Source organism: Pristis pectinata, chromosome 6 (genome assembly GCF_009764475.1).
Source record: "Pristis pectinata isolate sPriPec2 chromosome 6, sPriPec2.1.pri, whole genome shotgun sequence".
Classification (NCBI taxonomy): domain Eukaryota; kingdom Metazoa; phylum Chordata; class Chondrichthyes; order Rhinopristiformes; family Pristidae; genus Pristis; species Pristis pectinata.
This window is the reverse complement of record NC_067410.1, coordinates 29,043,376-29,067,237: the sequence shown is the minus strand read 5'-3', so window position 1 is coordinate 29,067,237 and position 23,862 is coordinate 29,043,376. Positions and strand designations below refer to the sequence as shown.

Here is a 23,862-nt window from a genome sequence, read left to right as displayed (position 1 = left end):
CAACTGGAGATCACATGAATAAAACAAAAGGGAAGAGGATTAAGAGTGAATTGAAGAGAAACATTTTTAATCAGTGTGTAGTTGGATTCTGGAATGAGATAGACTCAGCTTTCATTTTGACCTTTTAAAAGGAATTGGATAAATGGTGGAGAAAAATTTGCAAGACTATGGAGGAAGGGCTGGTGGGTGGATCGAGAGTGTTGTTCTGGTGAAGCTGGCATGAATATGGTGGGCTGAATGGTCTCCTCTGTTGTAAGCACTCTACAATTCTAGTGCTGCAGTGTGTCAGTCCAGTGGAATTTTAGGTTAGCTTTGTGGTTGCAATTTTCACCTGCCAGCATACCCCTTATTGCATTCTTCTAAAATATTATCTTGCATCCTTTGCAGTGAAATACTGAGATGTCTGATTAATACTCTTGACAAATCAAATTATTGATATAACCCTTCATATTTAGCGTTCATGAGACTGGGACCTAATATCACTAACTGGCACTAGACTTGCCAGTACCATAAGTACATTATCCTGTGTGTCTGTATTAGCCCAGGGAAGATAAAAGAACAATACTGCACAGGAACAGGCCCTTCAGCCCATGATGTCTGTGCCAACCCTGATGCCAGTCTAAACTAATCCCATCTGCTTGCATATGCTCTATATCTCTCTATTCCCTCCCTGTTTATGTGCCTGTCTAAATGCCTCTTAAACGACGAGGTAAGAATCCTTATGTAATTCGAAACCAAAGAAATGCAGATGCTATAAATCTGAAATAAAATAGAAAATGCTGGATACACTCAGCAAGTCGGACAGAACCAGTAGAAAGAGAAACATAGTTAACGTTTCAGATCTAATGAAGGATTGCTATTAATCAAGAAGGATGATTAAAAATTAGACTGTGTAGAAAGTATTACATCCACCATAACCACGTATCCTGTTTACTGCTTCCGCCCGCGAGGATTCTGTCAGAATTATGCAGAAATCCGTCTCTAAAGTTTGCAAAACTGAGGATCTATTGAAAAGTTGACTGTCATAATGTGGTATGAAAATTGATTTCACATTTTATCAATGGGTCTCTAAAATCCTTTGGACTGTCTGTCATACTATCACTTTGCAGCAGGGGGAGCAGACCGCAGATTTATGTTGAGGTCTACTTTTAGACGGAAAGTAATCCATTCAAACATCGGGTTATTTTATGTGAAACCTTTCAACAATTGTATTTCGGAGCTCTGAGGAAATCCATGGAGCTTTTCTTTTAATAAAGGATGTTAGAATAGCGTTGGCCTACGACGTTGCAGATTCCAATTAAAATCTTATTAGTATGAGGGTAAAGAAGGGAATAATCTACAATGAACCCTAATAAATTATGTGTGTTTATGTGTAATTTTGCTATTGGAAGGTCCAAAGCTTAACTTCTTGACCCAGTTGACGGTAGTGTGATTCCCATAATCCAGTTTCACCAAGCTTAATATATATTTGTTTCATTGCATTTAAACTCTGCTTTCAAAATCGCTCGTCCTTAAATTGAGTTCTTCCAGTTTATCTCATTAATGGGGCAATTGGGAAACAGTGTGTGGGTCATTTTCTTATCTTTGGCGTATATACAATTTCTGTACCGTCTCATTTTAAATAGAGTAGGATTGAACTTAGGCAATATTATTGTAAATGACTACAAAAAATCTCTACTTCCTGATGAAAGTAGTTTTTGTTTCATTTCAATGTTACAGTTACTTGCACGGAGTCTTGTGTTAGCACAGGGCGGTAATACACCCTGCCCCGGCTACACTGCCGGTGCATTGTTCTTGTGCATCCTGAATGGAATCAGATTTTAAAGCCAGCATTTTCATTTTGTCCGTCAAATATATGTCCTATTATTGTTAGCCGCCGTTTTATTTGTGTTTCTAACTGCGGCGCAGACCTGTAGCAGGAAGTGGGGGCCATCGATCAGGTTTTATTGACAGAATCCGGCAGGCAGAAAGGAATTGTGGATGAATAAAAGCCTCGATCCCGAACCGGGCACATCCTTAATACCTTCTGTCGGTAAGAGCAGAGTTAAATCACACAAACGTAAGCAATCGGCTTCCTGCCTGCTGACAATCCGTGCAAAGCAAAAGGGAACTCGCTTCCTCTCTCCTTCTGTACACTTGCCCGGTGCTTGAAGCTGCTGGCGGTTCCGTCCCTGTCGTATTTGCGGTGTGTGCGTGTGCAAGAGAGGGAGAGGGCGGGTGTAGCTAACCAGCAAAAATGTTGGACCCGTCGTCTAGTGAGGAGGAATCGGAGGAGATAGTAGAAGAGGAGAATAAGGAGGTGCCGGCTCCGGCCCCGGGTAGTCGGTTGTCTCCGAGCAGGACCAGCGAGAGCAGCGGGGGACTCCAGCCGAGCAGCCGGAGCAGCAGCATCCGACCGTCCAGCCCCAGCCCATCGGTGGTGAGTGAGAAGGAGAAAGAGGAGCTCGAGAAGCTGCAGAAAGAGGAGGAAGAGAGGAAGAAAAAGCTGCAGCTGTACGTCTTTGTGATGAGATGCATCGCCTACCCGTTCAATGCCAAGCAGCCCACAGACATGGCGAGGAGGCAGCAAAAGGTAAGCAGCCAAAGAGGGTGAAACATCCCTGCCCCAGAGCACCAACTGCCGCCGCGGTTGCACGGGAGCAGCTTTAACCTCGTGTTAATCAGCTGATAGCAAAAATTGCGAGCAGTTTTTAACATCGCCGGTGTGTCAGAGCTGCAAGGGTACTGGAAATTCATCGATCTGGCTGCTAATTTTCCTCATCACTGCAGTGGCAGCATTCACATAGTTACAGGGCGCCCAGAGGAGCCAGTGTGCATGAAAACACTTTATCGCACTTGTGTCCCTAAATAGAACCGACAATTAACAGTTCAAGGTGACTTGTTAATTGTGATCGGGTAACTCATGACAACTTTATGCTTGTATCAGATTTTGTGGTTCGGTTTCGGAAATTGCAATCACGACGCACTCTGCCCGGCTAACTTGATTTTAAAATACATTACTAAAAGACGTTATGAATTTCCCTTTGTTCTCGGAGATGCGCATTTTTTGTTATTGCCCCACAAGGCAGGAATAGGTACGCAAGGTAAAAGTGACATTGCATAAATCCAAGATCGGTTTGCGAGGTGGTTTTATCTGTACATTTCTTTCAAAATGCAGGAACTCGTCCCCCAATAGTCAAATAATCGCACCTGCACTCAGATATGGAACATAGGGCGTCATCGACCTCGTGTCTTATCACTGTCACCGCCAAGTGGCGCTGATAAGGCCTATTACAGCGTCATTGTCAAATCACCACCGGTAAAGGATTGTGTACACCTAGGGAATAATAGTATTTCCAGATGCTAGATACGAATATCAATTCGTTATTGGTAGATTTAGAACACTCCCTGTTTCGTGGAGCAGAGCTGACATGTCATTGAGTAACATGGGTTGTTGGCACAGATCATTTCTCTTGCCCTGGCAATGACGACTCCTGCTGCCTTTGTACCTACTATCCCTACTGGCACGCTTGTCACCTGGACATGTTTGGTTCAGGAAATACTATACTTGATATTTGTAATTTAGTTTGGATCTTTTACAAAAAGTACTGGGAGAGCTTTGATTTTACAGGATGAACTCCAATGTTGCCCACTTGATCTTGGAGTATTTATACTATTTTACTGCCTTGGGTATTAGTGTACTAATTGTAACATAATTATTCAATAATATTTATGTAAAATACAGTTTTTTCAGCATATGATAAATATTCACCAACAGTATTTTTTATATATATAGTCTAAATGGTTTAAATGATTTATTAAGCAGTCTAAATGCACTTCAAATCCAAGAGATTTGAAGAAAATACACAAATTTAATGTTGTTTGGATGAGAAAAGTAGTAATGATAAAAGTAATTTGTTGTGGGTCCGAATAATAACAAGATAATTCAAAATAAAAATATAAACAAAGTCACAAGGAAATGTGATAAAGAGACAAATAATCCCAGTGTATTGTGGTGAGGCTTTGGGTGATTCACTCAATATTGATATGGCAGAAGATGTGTTGAAATCAAATCCATAAATTGTTTTCACATACCTGTATTCATATGTGGTAATTCTACAGAAAGAAATCTGCAGGTTGATATCTTAAATACTCCTTCGTCTTCCCTTTTTCCTATGGCTTCCTTCCCCCCCACCGCCTTGATGACCTGCCCATCTCCTCTCCTCTCCTCCCCTCCCCCATCCTTTATTCCATGGTCCACTGCCCTCTCCTACCAGATTCCTCCTCCTTCAGCCCTTTGCCTCTTCTACCTATTACCTCTCAGTTTATTACATCTTCTCCCCCTCCCCCACCCACCTGTCTTCCCCCTCTCACCTGGACTCACCTATCACCTGAATTCACCTATTCCCTGCCTGTGTGTACTCCTCCCCTACCTTCTTTTTCTGGCTTCTGCCCTCTTCCTGTCCAGTCCTGATGAAGGGTCTCAGCCCAAAATGTCTACTGTTTATTTCCCTCCATAGATGCTGCCTGACCTGCTGAGTTCCTCCAGCATTTTTTGTGTATTGCTGATTTTCAGCAATATCTTTAGTAAATTGAACTCCTTGAACAGAGCACACAATTGAGGATTTGTGTAGAATGAGCAGTTGGTGTAGTGAGAGAGGAGGTGTTGCCACTTGCCTTCAGATGGTGCAGGTTGTGTGTCTGAACTACAGGATGCAGAAGTTTGTGGAAAATGAGACTACTTTTGCAGAACTGCCTGTGGTAGATGTTGCTATTTTAAATATCTCTGGATCAAAGTTACTTAATTGGTGCGACTTGCAAACACACTCAGACACATAAGCGAAGGAGAGGAACATCTAGGCAGTTTGCTCCAGAACTCAGTCACACCTTGGAGAGAGGTGCAGGATTAGAGTGGGCTTTCACCAATAATGTGCAGAGCGAGGCAGTGACATAAAGAATGATGATCCATAGATGCTGTACCTTGTTCAGAAGTTTTTCCATGGAATTTTAGGACCTGGAAGCAGGAGGCTGGTTCTAAAATGGGGATGTAGGAAGAAAAAAATGTAGTGTGGTAGTTGTCGGAATTCCATAATTAGGAGAATAAATTGCATCCTTTTTTAAGTAGAGTTCCATTCAGTATGTTACCTTCCTGGTGTCCAGGTAAGGGACATCTTGAGCATGGCTTGAAGGATCCAGCTATTGTGGTTCACATTGGAATAAGGAGAAGCAAAAGATCCTTTTTGGAAAGTACTGGGACTGAAGCACTATGTTAAAGAACAGGGCGTGAAGGATTAATGTGAAATTTGTTATATGGATAGCAAATGAAAGAGATAACCACATGATAGAAGGAATGGTGTGGAAAAGAGGGGTTCTATTTCATGGGACTAGTTCTGGGACAGGAAGGAACTGGGACATAGACTCCATCTAAACAGGCTGGGGATAGAAATATTAAATAGGATGATCACAAAGGCTTTAACCCAGTAAATGGGTGAGGGTGGGGAGGGCTCTCTTGGAGAAAGAGCTGAAAAATACAGACTAATTGTCAGAAATGATGCTTTAAATAAATGGAAAACTATATGATTTGAAAGGAATTAAACCAGGAAAGAGAACTAAGAAGTGTATGAGGAAAGAAATTAAAGTAGTAAGCTGATTGGAATGGGTACTTCAAATAAGCATGATTTTTACAATAGGAGGAACAGATTGAAGGAACTGTAAGTACCAATTCAGCTTGGTGAGTATGATATAGGAGCCACTACTGAGACAAGATGTTAAAGTGTTGGGGGGGTGGGGGGAAAAATTCCAGATTATAAGTACCACAGGAACGCTAGGGACACTGGTAGAGGGATGGCATAGTCCTAATTATTAAGGATGAGATCATAACATTATTAAGGGATCATGTAAAGAGTTAAACAGTGGTGTTATTACGGTAGAATTATAAAATAGGAATGGATTTAAGACTCTGGTGCATGTTGTACACAGCATCCTCAGGAACAGCTCCAAAGTAGTAGAATATACACATTCTGAAACTTGCCAACCATATAGCAAAAGAAGTGTCATTTTAGCACTAGATTTTAATGTATATTGGAATAAGCAGTCTGTGTCGTGTATGAAAGTCATGAGATTCTGGACCGTGCACAGGATGGTTCTCTGTAAGAATGTGTCCTAGAATCAGTAAGGGAGTCATCTAAATTTAATGTTATGTGATGAACCAAATTTAGTTACAAGATTAAATTGAATTCAATGTAATGTTCAAAGGGGAGAGGTATGAAGCCACTACAAAGATTTTAGATTTGGTTGAGACTAACAAAGATTGTTCATGGAAAACTGAGCAAAACTGCAGTTGGGTAAAACCACAGTACAACAGAAATGAGGGTTGACAAATGAATTTATTGTGGTATAGTGCTGGTCTGTATTCCTGAGGGCAAGACCTTGACGAGGAAAACCAGTCATGATGACTAAACAGCAAAAATATAACATGAAACTAAAAGAAGAACTATATAAAAATACAAAAATTAGAGCATGTTCTGCTGACCTGAAGAGATGAAAGGATGGCGAAAGGTGACCAAACAGATTGGAAGAGCAAAGAGGGAGTTTGGAAAGAGTCACAAGAGATACACAAATCATCCCTTCTTATTTTTGCAGTTATGTTGGTGGAAAGTAGGTGGTTGGGAGCAATGTGGCACCTTAAAAATGAATAATATTGATTTTGTGGGAAAAGAAAATGGTGGATAGGTTCAATGATTGTTTTGCACCAGTATTTAAAGTAGAGGAAGATTATAGTATGCTGCACCTTCTGAAGAAACTAATTGAATTAGGTTCAGAGTCTTGCACAAAATAGTAATAATTGGAGAATTTAAAAAAAAAACTTAAGAGGTGACAAAACCTCTGGATAAATAGTTATTTAACCCAGGGAATTGAAGGAATTAGATGCAAGCACTGCAGATTCCTTAACAATAAATTCTAAAATTATCTCTATTCGTGAACCATCTGTTTAGTATGGAAAATTGTGCATGTCAGTTTGCTATTTAAGAAAGATGAGAGATGGAAACCAAGGAACTATGGACCATTTAGCCTGTTGTCAGGAAAGTTCTCAACTCTCATATTAAAGATAAACAATTTAAGGTGATCAGTTGTTTAGGATCTGAGAGCTAGAATGGATTGAGGATAGATAACTCTGATTATTGAACTGTTTGGAGAGGTGATTAAAATATAGAGGGTGGAATATCTATTCACATTATTTACCTGCATTTCCAGATGGTTTTGGATAATGTCCCACACTGGAGGCTGTTTATTAAGATTAAATCTAATAAAATGCAAACCAAATTATTGACCTGACCAAGATGTTGGCTGAGCAGCTGAAAGAAGAGAGTAGGGAGACTGAGCAGATCCTTAAACTGGTAGAATATGATAGTGGTGTTCTACAACTGTTGACTATATTTTAAGTGATGTGTATGATGAGATAGAAAGCCGCATATCAAAGTTTGCCAATAAAACAAAAATAGGCTATTTTGTAAGCAGGGTTGATGGAAGGCATTACATTGCAAAGAGATATTCATGGCTTGAATGAATGGGTAAAATTATGGTAAATAGATTTCAATATAAGCAAATGTGAGGAAGCTACTTTTGATCTAAAGTATATAGAACGCAATAGTTTGTAAATAGTGAATAGCAATAGAATTACAAGGAAACTTGGGATGGGAGTGGTGGAATCATTAACATGCCATTGTTAGGTACTCTTTGCATATGGAGGACATTTATCAGGATTCTACTTGGACCCCAAGGTTTAGATTATCGGAAGTGATAGTATTAAAAAGGGCAGTATACCATGGAATTTAGAAGGGAAATGGATAATTTTGATTATTTTTTTTCTGAGATATGAAGGATAGAAATATTTTTTTGCTGGTATTCCTAATCTTGGTAATCTTGTGAATATGAACATTTGCTAGGTTTCTCATTCATACTACAGTAGATAGTAGAGTGAATAGTACAACTGCATTAAGAAGGAAGCTTGATAAGAGAGGGAAGGGAATAGAATTTTGTCTTTAGAGTTAGATGTGAAGGAATTGGAAGAGACCCATTGGAGTATTAATGGCTGCATGGTCAGATTGGCTTGTTTCTGTACCACTTAAATGTCTGTAATTTTGACAATTAATATCATGTTTAATTTGCAGGAAAGTACAAATTTTATGCACATAAGTAGCATCTAACTTACTGACAGATTAAATGTATGTTCTGTACTTTAGAAGTTGTTAGGCTTTACAAACTGTAGTGTCACTGAATAGTTAACACTAAGTACGAAAAGACTATGTATGCTCACAAATCAGGTGACTCCCAAAAAAGGGAATATCCACATCTACTATGAAAGTCAATGTTTTCTGCCCATCAAATGTAATACCTTCATCTCAGCTTCTGTTCTCAAATACATTTACTTGTTCTTTCTCATATGAACCAATTTGTATCCACTGTTACTCAACTCCTGCAGTCTCATGGTATTCAAACAACGAACATTTGTAACTAAATAATTAAAATGACTTCTTTCTTTTCTATCCTGCTAGCTAGGCTGTGCAAGTGTTTTATCAGAAATGAAACTTAGGCTGAATTTGGGAGTAGTATCGTGGGTGGTCTGAGTTCTAGGACTACTGAGCAATTGCAACCTGGTATGGTGCAATGATATGATGTTGCTGCCGTGAGGTGGGAAGATCAAGGGAGTCAAAACAATCGCCACTTTTAGCTCGATGCAGTGCCATAAATTTCTCATTATGTGCAATTAGATATTTAAATTTTGCTTTTGATTTGATAAATGGTAGGAATCGTTGTTCCTCAGAGGTTATTAATCATGAATTAAAACGCATCTGTTTTGTGGATATGAATTGGTTTCATTATTTGAGCTAAATGATGTGGAGATTCAGGTTGAATTTCTACATGACCCATAACATCTCTAATAGCACAGAAACATATTTTATGCATTTAGTGTCTGAGGCTTATTGTCAAACCATTTGGCATACTTAGCATCAGTCTGCTGTCTTGTTACAAGATATGCCATATGTGGTATTTACTTCAATCAACTGCTGTTTACCTCTTGATGTACTACAACGATGACATTGCAGATATCTTAATCTGCAGTGTGATCGTCTTCCTGCACCTGACAATCTTCATCTACACAAAGTGCCGATACTGCCACAAACACAGACCTGAAGTGAATGAAAGCGCAGTCTTGTTTCTGCAATGTGGAATTGCAGAGAACATCTTGGTGCTAATGCTAGCAGCATCATTTACAGCCAAAAAAGATGGAATAGGATAATTGAAGCAGGTCAGTGAAATTACTAGCCCTTAATCCATTGCTCCAGTTTTAAAGTGCCACTTGAGAAAAGGCCAGCTGGAGCTTAGTCTCCATTCTCTGCTATCCACAGTTTGGAAAAATAATCTCCAGAAGGCTGGAATACTCTCCTCAAAAGGGCTGATATGTTTAATTCTTTTCCATGGAAGCTGATGTAAACATTCCTGAAATAGCTTAGAGCAGGCACTATATTATAATTGTTGGGTTTCAACCAGAAAATTTAAATTCATTAAATCCATTGGGAGGAAAAATCATGAAGCAGATGTTTCAAAGAATAAGAAGACCCAGCAATTCATGTTGAAGCAACAGTCTAACTTTAGGGTTCAATTGAATGTTGTGAGCTGCTTGACTCTCAGTCAGTTTTATAATTTTATGTTGCCTGAACCCACCAATTTCTGTGGGCCAGATTGAGCTCTGGTGTGGGTGGTGGATTTACAGAGAACCATCACGCCTCCTCCATCTGATGTTCAGCACAACTTTGACCTTGTGACAATACACTGTAACGCAGAAATCAGAAATATGCTAGTGCATATGGCCTCTTGCTCTGCCAGTCACCGACCTTTGTTAAAAAGGTTTTCTTTTGTTAATTTTCTTTATTTCATTTTATATTTAATTTACTGTTTTTCATTGACAGTTGGGTAATATATGTTTATCTCCATTTATTTCTGTTTGTTATTGGCTTTTTAGTTAAATCCATTTAATCGCTGTTTTAAATGTGTTTGAAGATCAGAGACAACACTGAACTGCCAAAAGCTGCTAGGGTACAGTTGGGAGGTAGGCCTCATTCCACCTGGTTGGCCCTTGTACCCCATTTTGTCTTGCAGGAGTTGAGGCCTCTAATACACTGCATTCTGCAGGTGCACCAGGAAGTAAATGCAACCTTGTGATTATCACAGGAACCAAGTGGTGGGTTGGATTGAGCATTCTCTTAAGGTTAATTTGCAGGCTGAGTCTGTAGTAAAGGAGGCAAATGCAATGTGAGCATTCATTTTGAGGAGACTAGAACATAAAAGCAAGGATGTGCTGTTGAGGCTTTATAAAGCGTTGGTCAGACTGCTTTTGGAATACTGAGAGCAATTTTGGGCCCCCTAAGGAAAAATATGCTGGTCCTGGAGAGGGTCTATAGGAGGTTCACAGGAACGATCCCAGAAATGAAAGGCTTAACCTATGAGGAGCGTTTGATGTCTATGGGCCTGTCCATGAAATCTATCTTTACCTCTCGCTGCCTTGGTGAAGCAGCCAGCATAATCAAAGACCCCACCACCTGGGTCATTCTCTCTTCTCTCCTCTCTCATCAGGTAGAAGATACAGGAGCCTGAGGGCACATACCACCAGGCTCAAGGACAGCTTCTACCCCACTGTGATAAGACTATTGAACAGTTCCCTTATACAATGAGATGGACTCTTGACCTCACAATCTACCTTGTTTGACCTTGCACCTTATTGTCTACCTGCAATGCACTTCCCTGTAGCTGTGACACTTTACTCTGTATTCTGTTATTGTTTTTATCCTGTACTACCTCAATGCACTGTGTAATGAATTGATCTGTATGAACTATATGCAAGACAAGTTTTTCACTGTGCCTCAGTACAAGTGACAATAATAAAGCAATACCAATACTTGATGGAGTTCAGATGGATGAGGGGAGGTCTCATTGCAACCTACTGGATATTGAAAGGCCTGGAAAGAGTGGATATGGAGAGGATGTTTCCATTAGTAGGAGAGCCTAGGATCTGAGGGCACAGCCTCAGAATAAAGGGATTTCCCTTAAACTGAGATGAGGAGGAATTTCTTCAGCCAGAGGGTGGTGAATCTGTGGAATTCATTGCCACAGAGGGTTGGGGAGGCCAGGTCATTGGGTGTACTTAAGCAGAAATTGATAGGTTCTTGATTGGTAAGGGAGTTGAGGGTTATGGGGAGAAGCCAGCAGAATTGGGTTGAAAAAAAAATCAGTCGTGATTAATGGCGGAGCAAACTCAATGGGGCCGAATGGCCTAACTCTGCTCCTATATCTTATGGTCTGAACACAATGTAGCCCATTACTTCTTTTCAGTCATCCTTAGTTGTCTATTTTTTAATTAATGCACATTTTTACATTTTGGGAAGTTTTGGTTTGTATAATCTCTCCAATTTGATACTTTGATTATAGTTGTATTATAATGCATTATATGAAACATAATATGTGTTGCATTTATAGTATGTTAGTACAAATCCTGTTTTTTTTTGCTTTTACTCATCTAGTAGATCTTACTCTGCACTCTCCTTTAATATATCTTTTATTTTCATTCTAGTTTCTTCCTGGCAGCCATTCAAAAAAAACTAATCCAGAAGAAAAACACTGCAAATGCTAAAAATCCAAAATAAGAACAGGAATTGCTGTAAATATGCAGAAGCTGAGGCTGCACCTGTGGAGAGAGAAACAAAGTAAATGTTCCAGTTATGTTAAAAAGTCAAAAACTTGAAGCATTAATTCTTTCTCTCCATCTCCATCTCTCTCTCTCTCTATAGATGCTGCCCTACATGCTGAGCATTCCCAGCTTTTTCTACTTTTATTTCCTAAACTGTATCATGTCACTAAGACGTGAAGGTTAACTAGATCCATACTCAAATCACTGCTTCCTGCTGATGCAGTGCTTCCTCCTATTAAAGACAGGACTTCTGAGACAAAAGTATTGGAAGAAGTGATCAAAGGCATTGGTCCAAGTGTTGCTTTTTAAAGAGGATTTTATTGCAAAATAGAGAATTTGGTGAGGATTACGGTGAGAATTCCAGAATTGGTACTCAAGTAGTTTAAAGTAAGAGCATTCGATGGAGAGACAAAGGTTAGGACAGATGCGAAGAAGTCAGAATGAAAGGGTTTGGAAGATGGATTGCGGTATCGAAGGAAACTAGAGAGATGGGAAAGAAGAAACTGTGAAGGTGATTTAAGCACTTGAATGAGAATTTTGAATTTGTGATAGATAGGATGTGGGTTACAGAACTTCAGTGGAGCTGTAGTTTACAGAGGGCAGAAGATGGGATGGCCTTTTGATAACTGGAATACTGTCAAATCCATTTTTAAAGAAACACTAAGGTCAGTGTGGAGATATGAACCTTTTTTAATGGCATGAGTTGGAAACTCACTTGAATAGGATGCTGAGATTAGAGGCAATCTTATTTAACCTGGGACATTGCATTTGATTGTAAGGGTACCTGTTTTGTGGCAGTGTTAAAGACAAATTTCATGCTGTATAATGACATAGAAGGAGGCTATTTGGCCCACCAAGTCTATGCTGGACTCTCAGAACAAACTCATTCTCCCACTTATTTCTCTATAACCCATACTCCCACACACACCCATTAACTCCCTGCTCATTTTCCTACCACCCAATCTCACCAGGGACAATGCATAATAGGCAACTAAGCTAACAACCCAGTAAGTCTTTGTGATGTGGGAGGAGTACAGAGCACTGGGAAGAAACCCTTACAGTTAACTCAGAAATTAAAGATAAGAACATAAAAAATGGAAGTTGGAGTAGCCATTTGTCCACTAGCATATGCTCTGCCATTCAATAAGATAACTGATTAATTTTTTAACCTCAGCATCATTTTCCTTTACTAATCTCCCAGCCTTTCACTCCCTTACCATCCATAACTCAGTCAACCTTAATCCTGACTATACATACATGAATATAGAGACTTCACAGCCCTTTATGGAACAGAGGGCAGTAAAGAAACTTCTTCTCAGTTCAAACCCCTGAATAGTCAACACTTCATGTGGAGACCATAACCCCTGAGAAATATCAAACCTGTTAAACTCTGTGAAAAGTGTTGTGTGTTTCAGTGAGATTATTTCTCATTCTTCTGGGATAATGCTCCATATTGCCAGAAATCAATTTGGTGAACCTTTGTTGCACTCTCTGTAAATAAAAATAAACGTCAAATTTAGGAATCCAATCTACCCTGTGATAATATTGTAATGAATGTTGAATTACTTTATCACAGTCTTTTGATAAGGGTATATTTTTCTCTATTCACTACATTTAGCAAAGGCAGACTATTGTAATCCTGCCTACTTCTCACCTAAAGATAGTAAACTGAAGAAAATATCACAGGATACTTTAAAACTGTGAAAGCAATAATTAATTAGTAATTATCTTCAGATATGCCCTGGGTAATTACTTCTATGTAATAATTATACTTGATAAATTATAGGCACTTTTTGTGAAATTTGGTGACTGGATTATTGGTTACATAACCTTTTAAGCTGATGATAAACACTTTAGTCCAAATACTTCAAGATGTAATTATGTACTTTCATATTTGTCCTTATTTCAATCATTAGTTGTTTATCAGTTCTGAAGTTCTTTGAGACATTCAAAGCAGATGAAGCACAGTGCATAAATGCTGCCTCTGTCTATCCTTTCTTTCATTATTTATTTATTATTAACATTGTGGAATAATGTTTTAGTTCCATAAATTTACAGGTAAATTGCTCAACAAATGAAATTATAAAATAAACATAATGAGTCATGTATGAATTAATAAATACCTGTAAATTATTGCAAAGATGTAATCGGGGTATTCAAATAATGTCAAAGCTTTAAAAAGAAGATTGTGCAGTTCATAATAACCTGTAACTTTGTTTTAATTCTGCTCTTCTTTAGTTGCAATATTGCATAATATTCTGATCTGGAGGAAAAGCATTGATTCAGTTCAACTCAGTTATGTGCCAGATTAGTGTACTTTGTCCTTGGTGTGTGATCATATTCACAGTCTAGTTAACTTGTGATGTTAATGAATACATTCAGGACGGAATCTGCAATTGATTGTTACGCGTTTGAAATTAACATATTTAGTGCACATTCATAATAAACTTTGTTTCAGTCCTAAAATAAGGAGAAATTAATGGTGGAAAAATATTTAGTATCCAGACTATTTTAAACTTCAGAAAAGGCACAGGAAATTGCACGAGATTCTCATTGATCATTATGAAGCCTGCACTTGCACCTAGCTGTCACTTCAGTTCTGAGGAAATCTATGAAAATCTGTTCTTACCAGCTTATGTTAGAGACTGTATATGGTACAGTCATCCTTGAATCCTAGAAAGCTCCAGCTGCCCACAGTTCAATTCATTTTCTATGGTGGAAATATTTCAGTAGAAACAATGGTTAAAGTTTTCTTAACTGGGTGGAAAATAAAATTACTGAAGAATTTTGAGTTTGCCACTTAGATAGGTAATTAATATTGCTTTCTGAAGTGTTCTGTCATTCAAAGGATCATAATACATCAGGTCACAATACTGGAACATCTCATCCTGTGTAAATTGTACATTAATCAGTGGTGGAAAAAAAAACTTACTCAGGTGTTAAATTCATCTCAATTCTACCCTTGTAGTGAATTAATGATTAGGTTGATACATATATTGGGTACTCTTGAAGGCATCTCACTTTTTTAATTGGCTAAAGGTTAAGACCAATAGATCTTCACCAAGACTGGAAAGTGTGGTCTGAAAATTATGTGATTTATGAACTTTTGAAATCATTAATTAGTATTCATTCATTAGATTTTAGACATTTTAATCATGAAACTAATAAAAGAATGGGTGTAAATTGACCTCTCAAGCTTGTCTTGTCCTGTTGCTTAAGGAGATCATGGCTGACCTGTGACCTAACTCCACAAACCTCCATTTGCACCATATTACCAGCATTTCTGATCAACATTCCATCAATCTCTGCTTTCAATTTAACAAGCAATCTGGTATTAATTGCTGTTCTAAACCTGTATCACCTTGCTTAAAGGGCCTGATGGGCAAATTGGGCAGGGTGAATTAGGACATGAGCATCATTGTTCTGGGAGACCACAAAATTATTGAGGTTTACAAGAGTGGCCATAATAATGTTGTACCATCCAGCTAGATCTTTTGATAAATAGCAAAATCAGATATCAACTGTTGGTCATAAATGTTGGTAATATGGTGCAAGCGGTGGTTTGTGGAGTTAGGTCACAGATGAGCCATGATCTCCTTAAGCAACAGGACAAGACAAGCTTGAGAGGTAAATTTACACCCATTCTTTTATTAGTTTAATGATCAAAATGTCTAAAATCTAATGAATGAATACTAATTAATGATTTCAAAAGTTCATGTTGAGGTCTGATCCTTGGACTTAAGGGAACTGCTCTGGGGAAGTAACCAGGGTGACTGAGAGACTAATGGTTTTAATGGAGACGTAGAACAGTACAGCACAGTACAGGCCCTTCGGTCCATGATGTTGTGCCAACCTATATAAACCTTATCCCCATTCAATCTATCCCCCTCTCTACTTCACCTCCCATAACCCTCTATTTTTCTTTCATCCATGTGCCTATCTAATAGTCTTTTAAATGACCCTATTGTATCAGCCCCTACCACCAACCCCGGCAGTGCCTTCCAGTCACCCACCACTCTGTAAAAAAAAACTACCTCTGACATGTCCCCTGAACCTTCCTCCTTGCACCTTAAATGGGTGACCTCAAGTATTGGCAATTGCCACCCTGAGAAAAAGATGCTGGCTGTCCACTCTGTCTATGCCTCTCATAATCTTATGTACCTTTATCAGGTTTCCTCTCATCCTCTCATCCTCCATCGCTCCAAAGAGAAAAGCCCTAACTCACTCAACCTCTCCTCTTAAGACATGCTCTCCAACCCAGTTAGCATCCTTGTAAATCTCCTCTGCACCCTCTCCAAAGCTTCCACATCCTTCCTATAATGTGGTGACCAGAACTGAACACAATATTCTATGTGTGGTCTAGCCACAGTCTCATAGACAACATGCAATATTACCTCTCGGCTCTTGAACTTAATCCCTTGGCTAATGAAGGCCAGCACTCCATATGCCTTCTTAACTGCCCAATCCACTTGTGTGGAAACTTTGAGGAACCCCAAGATCTCTCAGTTCCTCCACACTGCTAAAAATCCTGCCATTAACCATGTACTCTGTCTTCAAGTTCATTCTTCCAAAGTGTATCACTTCACACTTCTCTGGATTGAACTCCATCTGCCACTTCTCTGCCCAGCTCTGCATCCTGTCTAGATCACATTGCAACGCACAACAACCTTCTTCACTATCTACTACACCAACCTTTGTGTCATCTGCAAAATTACCAACTCGCCCTTCCAGTTCCTCATCCAAATCATTTATAAAAATCACAAAGGGCAGGGGTTCCAGAACAGACCACTGCAGAACACCACTAGTCACCGACCTCCAGGTTGAATACTCCCCTTCTACAACTACCCTCTGCCTTCTGAGGCCAAGTCAATTTCGAATCCACAGAGTCAATTTTCCATGGATCCCATACCTCGTGGACTTTCTGAATGAGCCTACCATGGGGAACCTTGTCAAATGCCTTGCTAAAATCCATATGTATCAAATCCACTGCACTGCCTTCATCAATTTGAATGAAAAACACGATGAAGCTGAAGGAAGTCAGCAGGCCAGGCAGCATCTGCGCAGATAAGCAGGCGGTCAACGTTTCGGTTCAGGACTGAAGACAGGAAAAGGGGAAGCCCAATAATTAGGAGGGAAAGGCAGAGCAGTGATAGCTGGACAAAAGAGGGGAGGCAGGGTGGGTGGGGAGCAGATGATGAGGCTGGTACAAACCCACTGATGCCCACAGTTACCTCGATTATAGCTCCTCCCACCCTGTCTCTTGCAAGGATGCTATACCTTTTTCTCAATTTCTCCGCCTCTGCCGTATCTGCTCCCATGATGATGCATTCCACTCCAGGACATCCAAGATGTCCAACTTCTTTTCTAACCGAGGCTTTCCCCCATCTCACACCCGCATCTCTGCCATTTCCAGCACCTCTGCTCTCACCCCCATCCCTCCCAGACCCAATAGGGATAGGGTTATCCTTGTCCTCACATTGCGTCCCATGAGCCTATGTATCCAACGCATTCTCCGCCGCTTCCGCCATCTCCAACAGGACCCCTCTACCAAGCATATCTTTCCCTCCCCACCCCTTTCTGCCTTTTGCAGGGACCACTCTCTCCGTGACTCCCTAGTTCACTCGTCTTTCCCCCCCTTCCCGCTCCCACCCCGGGAATTTTTCACTGTCCCCACCATAGGAGCAACACCTGCCTCTACACCACCTCCATCCAGGGACCCAAACAGTCCTTTCAGGTGAGACAAAGATTCACCTGCACCTCCCTTAGTATCATCTACTGCATTCAGTGCTCCAAGTGTGGCCCCTCCTCTACATTGGTGAGACCAAATGCAGACTAGGTGACTGTTTAGCAGAACACCTGCACTCTGTCCATAACTGCGATCTGCATCTCCCTGTTGCCAGTCACTTCAACTCCCTCTCTCACACTATCACTGATATGTCAGTCCTCTGCCTCCTCCACTGCCAGAAGAATTCCAAGTGCAAACTGGAGGAACAGCACCTCGTTTTCTGTCTTGGAACCTTGCAGCCTAACAGCATGAACATTGAATTCTCCCACTTTAGGTGATCCCCACCCCAGCTTCCCCACAACCACCCCCCCCCCCCCCCCCACCACCACCACCATGCTGCTTCTTTCCTAGTCTATCTCTCTTTATTTTACCTTTTTTTTCCTTTCTCTTCTTACCTTTGACCCATCCCCCAGTGGATCTGCTTTCCTATCCTCCTCTGTACCTGTCTATCACTATCTCTTACCTGCATCTACCTGTCACCACCTTGTGCCCACCCCACCTCCCCGCTTTTGTCCACCTGTCACTGATCTGCTTTTCCCTCCTATATACTGGGTTTCCCATTTTTCCTATCTTCAGTCCTGAAGAAGTGTCCTGACCCGAAATGTTCACCACCTGCTTTTCTCCACAGATGCTACCTGGCCTGCTGAGTTCCTCCAGATTCATAGTGTTTTTCATCTAGATTCCAGCATCTGCAGTCCTATGTTTCTCCACCTTCATCAATTTGTCTTGTCACTTCCTCAAAAAACTCTATTAGGCTCGTGAGGCACGACTTGCCCTTTACAAAGCCATGTTGACTATCCCTAATAAGACTATGCTTCTCTAAATGCTCATAAATCCTGTCCCTAAGAATCCTCTCCAATAGTTTGCCCACCACTGATGTAAGACTCACTGGTCTATAATTCCCGGCATTATCCTTTTAATATTTCTTGAACAATGGAACGATGTTTGCCATCCTCTGGTATCACTTCTGTGGCCAGGGAGAACTCAAAGGTCATCGTTAATGCTCCAGCAATCTCTTCTCTTCTCATGGGGCATAGCCTGTCTGACACCAGGGACCAGAGCTTTACGGTGGCATGTTTGAAAACAGTTGCAGGTTGAGTACCTGACATTCAGAATCCATTAAAAACAATTAAAATGTAAGTAAATAATTTTTAAAAATTGAAAAACATTCCTTATAATGCAAAAAGAGCTACTTTATTTTTTTTCTAATTCTCCTACATTTAATATTTATTGTTTTGTTGTTCATGAAGCTTTAACTATTTTGTTTTTTCCTTAAACTTCAACACAACCCTCAAATTGCATCTTTTTTTCTTGTCCAATGAAAAGCAACTGCACTGAAAAGAATTCAGACTATCCAGAAGCCCATGTGTAAAGTAATGCTACCTTTTTAAAAAGGGCATTCACAGCACACAGATAAGGTTTATTCTCTAACAGCCTTGCACTGGTGATTATACTCCATAGGAATCTCCTCCCACTCCTTTTCATATAACCTTAACGATACATTATTCCAATTCTCCCTCCCACATGTGCCTTTCTAATTTTCCCCTGAATGCATCTGTGCCATTTTTCCTATCAACTCCCTATGATAAGTTCCACATTCTAACTACTGTCTCTAATTTTAGAAAATGTTTCCCCTGAACTTCCAGTTAATTTATTAGTAACAGTCTTATATTTATGGTCACTGGTCCTGGTCATGCGAGCATTGGAAACATCTCCAGCTCTACCCTTTCATAACGACTTCTATCAGCTCACTGCCCAGTCTTCTTTTTGCTGGAGAAAAGAGCTTTGTGTTGTTCAATCCTTCCTAATAAATATAACTGCAATAGTTCTAGTGTTGGATTCTGATTTTAAAGTTTTTTTTAACATTTCCTTTAAGTTACAAGGGGAAATGTGGCCCAGTTGCAGCGAAATTATTGTAGAATTGCAGTCTGAAGTCCTATTATGTTTGACTATTAATTGTACTCTTAGTTAGTACCCTTAGTGAACAATCAAGATCTCTTTGAACAGCCCCTGAAGGAAGGTTGCATGTTTGACTAGGGAATTGTGACAAAGGAGATCAAAAAAGAAATTAAAGTAAAACAGAAGTATTTACTTACTTAAACATTGTATCTACATGGGGGAAAACTTGGATGTAATCAATATTTTGTGCCTGCAGCAGTGCATATTTTGTTAATTCTGCAATAACCACAACAGTGCTCCTTGTTTCGGCCTCTATATAGAAATAACCATATTCTCTTTAGTTAATTGGTGTCTGATTATTTTTTAAGTAATATCTTTTAGAAAATATCCCATTTTCCATCCCCATACAATGGCGGACCTGAAAGGGTGTTGGCTCAGCGGACCCAACAAGGTGAATCAGGATCAGGGATGGACAGAGTGAAGGGGCAACTAACCAAGAAATGAGCAATAGTAATTGGCCGCAGGGTGAAGCAGACAGAGTGGGGTGATTGGAAGTGGGTGGTGATGAGCCAGCGCACCAGATTGGTTGAAGCCTGGACAGGCTGAGAAGACAGGGCGAACCACGTAGGGAACATGGGTGGTGGGCGGCAGGGTGAAGCGCAGAGGCAGTGGGGCAATCCCGAATGGATCTGGCAAACCTGGTGCAGACCCAGCAGGCTGGAGCTCAAGCAGACGTGAAAGGGTGAAGGTGTTCATGCGGATCTGAAATGGTGAAGGCCCAGCGGACCATATAGGGCAAACCAAGAGCAGGGATGGACAGAGTGAGGAGGCAACTAAACAAGAAATATGCACCAGTAATTGGCCAAGAGTGGGGTGACTGAAAGTGGACGGCGAAATCTGAAGAGGGTGCAGACCCAGCAGAAGCGATGCATGTAAATAGTTAGTGTAGATAGTACAAGGGCGGCGTAGGAATGGCGGGCCGAAGGGCCTGTTTCTGTGCTGTATGACTCTATTAAAATGAGAAATCACGGCACCTTATCCCAGTAGATAATTTAGTGTCCCCAGGTTTTCTGCATAGAGTCCTTCCATAGTTTTACTTTGTAATTTCTTCTGTATCGCTTTCCTGGGTCTTCAGGTTGGTGACAGTTCTTAGCAATGTGATGAAACCATGAAATCATTTCCATTAGACCCAAGTTTAAATCTGTCCAATTATTTTAAGGTATATTCATTCATTTGCTTCAAAACTAGTTTCTTCCGTGTTGCTATGTCTGCTAGATAAACAAAGGACTGCAGATGGTGGAACCTGGATGAAAAACATGATACTGGAGAAACTCAGCAGGCCAGGCAGCATCCGTGGAGAAAAGCAGGCGGTCGACGTTTTGGGTCAGGATCCTTCTTTAGGACTGAAGATAGGAAAAGGGGAACCCAATATGTAGGAGGGAAAAGCAGAGCAGTGATAGGTGGACAAAAGACGGGCGGTGGAGTGGGCACAAGTTGGTGGTAGGTAGATGCAGGTAAGAGATGGTGGTAGGTAGATGCAGGTAAGAGATGGTGGTAGGTAGATGCAGGTAAGAGATGGTGGTAGGTAGATGCAGGTAAGAGATGGTGGTAGGTAGATGCAGGTAAGAGATGGTGGTAGGTAGATGCAGGTAAGAGATGGTGGTAGGTAGATGCAGGTAAGAGATGGTGGTAGGTAGATGCAGGTAAGAGATGGTGGTAGGCAGGTGCAGGGGAGGAGGGGAGAGCAGATTCACCAGGGGACCAGGGGATGGGTCAAAGGAGAGAGAGGAAAAACAAGGTAGAAAAAAAAGAGGCTAGGAATGGGAAGAAAAGAAGCATGGTGTGGAGAAAGGGGGGGTGGGGATTGCCTAAAGTGGGGGAATTCAATGTTCATGCCTATGTCTGCTGCTTCGGCAGTGAAATCATTTTTCTGTCACCTATAGAGTACAAACTGTGATTTTTATATTTTTGTAGCTTCTTCATAGGATAGTCTCACAAGCATTGACAAATAGTCACTCAGTATTAACAGACAAGCATATTTAAAATAATCCCTTTGCCATGTCAATTAATCCTTCTGCTTTGCAGAAAGGTGTATGTTTTAAAAAGTATGCTAGATGCATGAATGGTTGCTCTGTAGCTATGCAAGAATTGTACTGCATATATAGAATCCCAGTTTAAAGATGAAATGGTGGGGGGGGGGGCTACTCTCTGGAAATAGAAATGTTGGAATCACACAGCAAGAGTATACGTTCAATATCAGCCTAGAGAAAGTAGAGATTCGTGTATCATGTACTGACCTTTGTTGAATGTTGATAACGTTTTCTCCATCCTCCACTCCCCCTCCTCCCCTCTCCCCCTCCTCTTTCCCCACGCTTCCCCCCCCCCCCCCCCCCCCCCCGCAATCCACTGAGTTTTGGTATCACTTCGCAGTGCCTTTGAAATCCTTTCAGGGATATTATTGCAACTCTCCAGATGGTGCAAAATACTTCAGGTGATTTTTTTTTCCCCTGGCAGTAACATTTCTTTCTGATGTTCTCTGTGACACTTCAGTATTAGAGCATTGACCTGATTTGTCAAAATCACAGTGGTGACATTTGACAATGGCATCACATTGTATAGTTTGCTGTCCTGCTTTCTTACCTTTTTAAGCAATAAAGAGATTAATCTATCACATGATGTTCACTGCTGGTTGCTCCTAATTTATGCTGTTTTCATAAAACGTGAAAACATATGCAAACAGCTTTTTTTTTAGTTTTTGGCTGCAAACAACATATTGAATGCTATTACAGAGATCATGTGGCAGACAAGGTTCATTAAGGTATATTGACTGACTTGGAGGAAACATTTTTAAAATGATTAACAATGACTACAAATACATTAAATAAAAGTATTTTCCCTGTTGCTTGGTATATCCAGCAGAGTGTGAATGCCTGAAAGTGCTTTTTATCCACCAGCTACAGCAGCTTTCTTTTGTTATCAGAGAGCTATTTCTGTCTTACATAATTCATGATTACAAGGTGTACGCAGTTGATGATAAAAGAAACTGATGTTTAATTTACACAGCACTGCGCAGGATTCATTGGGCTCCCCGTATACACAAATAGCTATGTTAATTGAGAGCTGTAACACAGTGTGGCTCAGCTACCACTGTGTGCTTGCTTTAAAAAGTTGTTTGTCTTTTTGAAGTATCATGTTGATTAATATTGAAGTGATGTGTTTATTGGTCTTTCTCTTGAGCAGACTGGTCTGAAGCTGTAACTCTGTTACGGCTTGTCAAAAACTGATGGAGCTGTTCTGTAGATAAGCAGTCAAATCACCTTCAGTGCATTACTTTTGATTTTTGAACAAGACAGCTGCTTTATTCATTAGTGAATCCTGTTCCAGGTGCACACATTGTATGTCATCAATACATTAACCAATGAGGAAGCATATTTTGATATCTGATTAAATGATGCACAGAATTTGGATGACTTTGCCACACAGCTCTATGGTGGAGTAGTAGATGTGCTGCATGATTTCTGCAGGGTTTGAAGTCATAGGCTATGTCCTCATTCACGTTACTAAAACTTCAATGTCAATTAAGATGCCTACCAGACAGTGTAGAGTATAGTTATCATTCTGCACAGCCACGTAAACACCCAAGACAATTTCATTTTTTTAAAATCAAATAATAATTATATTCAGAGTGTTGCCTGTTCTTTCTCATGGTTTTGAATGATCAGCTTAAAAATAATAAATTTAAACTCAAGAAAGAACCAAACTAAGCTTGCTTTTGGCAAGGTAGTACTTCCCATTTAACACCATAAATTGTAAGGCTTCCAAAAAGAAAGGGTAGTGAGTGGGTCAAAGTTGGGGCCAGTGTGGGGGATTGCAGTGAAAAGTTAACAACTGCAAAGGTAATTTTGCTTAAAGTTATAATGAAATCTGGCCAAATTGTCAAATGCCAGCAAAGGAATGCATATATTGTAAATTTTACATAAAATATGCCAGGACTTCTAATAAATTCATTAGCAAAACAAGGTTGCATTTTCAGTTCTGATTTCCTGTGTTCTTTTGCTCTTTCATTCCTCATTCCCACTTTTGGTGTATTTCTTCCATGCCTATAATTTCTTTTTCTGGTTTCTTCTCATTCCATACCCCTTCCATTTTCTCCCAGTTTCTCTACCTTTTCCTCTCTACTCCATCTGCTTCTTCCTCCTTTATTCTCCTTGACCCAAAAGGTTTAGCAAATTGTAATCTGTTTGGTGCATTTCTCTCCAAGGCCTTTCGTTCAGACTGATCTATGTTACATTTCAAAAATAAAGATCTGGGCATGGGTGGGGCTTGACAACTCACCATGAAGGGATCCAACAGTTCCCGGAAATTCTCCTTGGGAGGCAGACTCCAAGCTAGGATTTGGCTTATTTCTGAGGTTAGGTGTTGAGTTGGCAGTGCTCACCAGAGTCCCGATTAC

At 40.3% G+C, this 23,862-nt stretch overlaps 1 protein-coding gene across 4 annotated transcripts in view; it reads left to right on the top strand.

Annotated features, from left to right (window-relative positions):
* Window positions 1-1,810: 1,810 nt before the first annotated feature.
* cadpsa (Ca2+-dependent activator protein for secretion a) overlaps window positions 1,811-23,862 on the top strand; it is a 337,975-nt gene continuing 315,923 nt past the window's right edge. For all 4 annotated transcript variants that reach the window (XM_052017899.1, XM_052017896.1, XM_052017897.1 and 1 more), the window contains exon 1: window positions 1,811-2,572. In XM_052017899.1, the coding sequence (XP_051873859.1) occupies window positions 2,237-2,572 (336 nt within the window). In that variant the 5' untranslated portion in view covers window positions 1,811-2,236. The remainder of the gene's footprint in view (window positions 2,573-23,862) is intronic.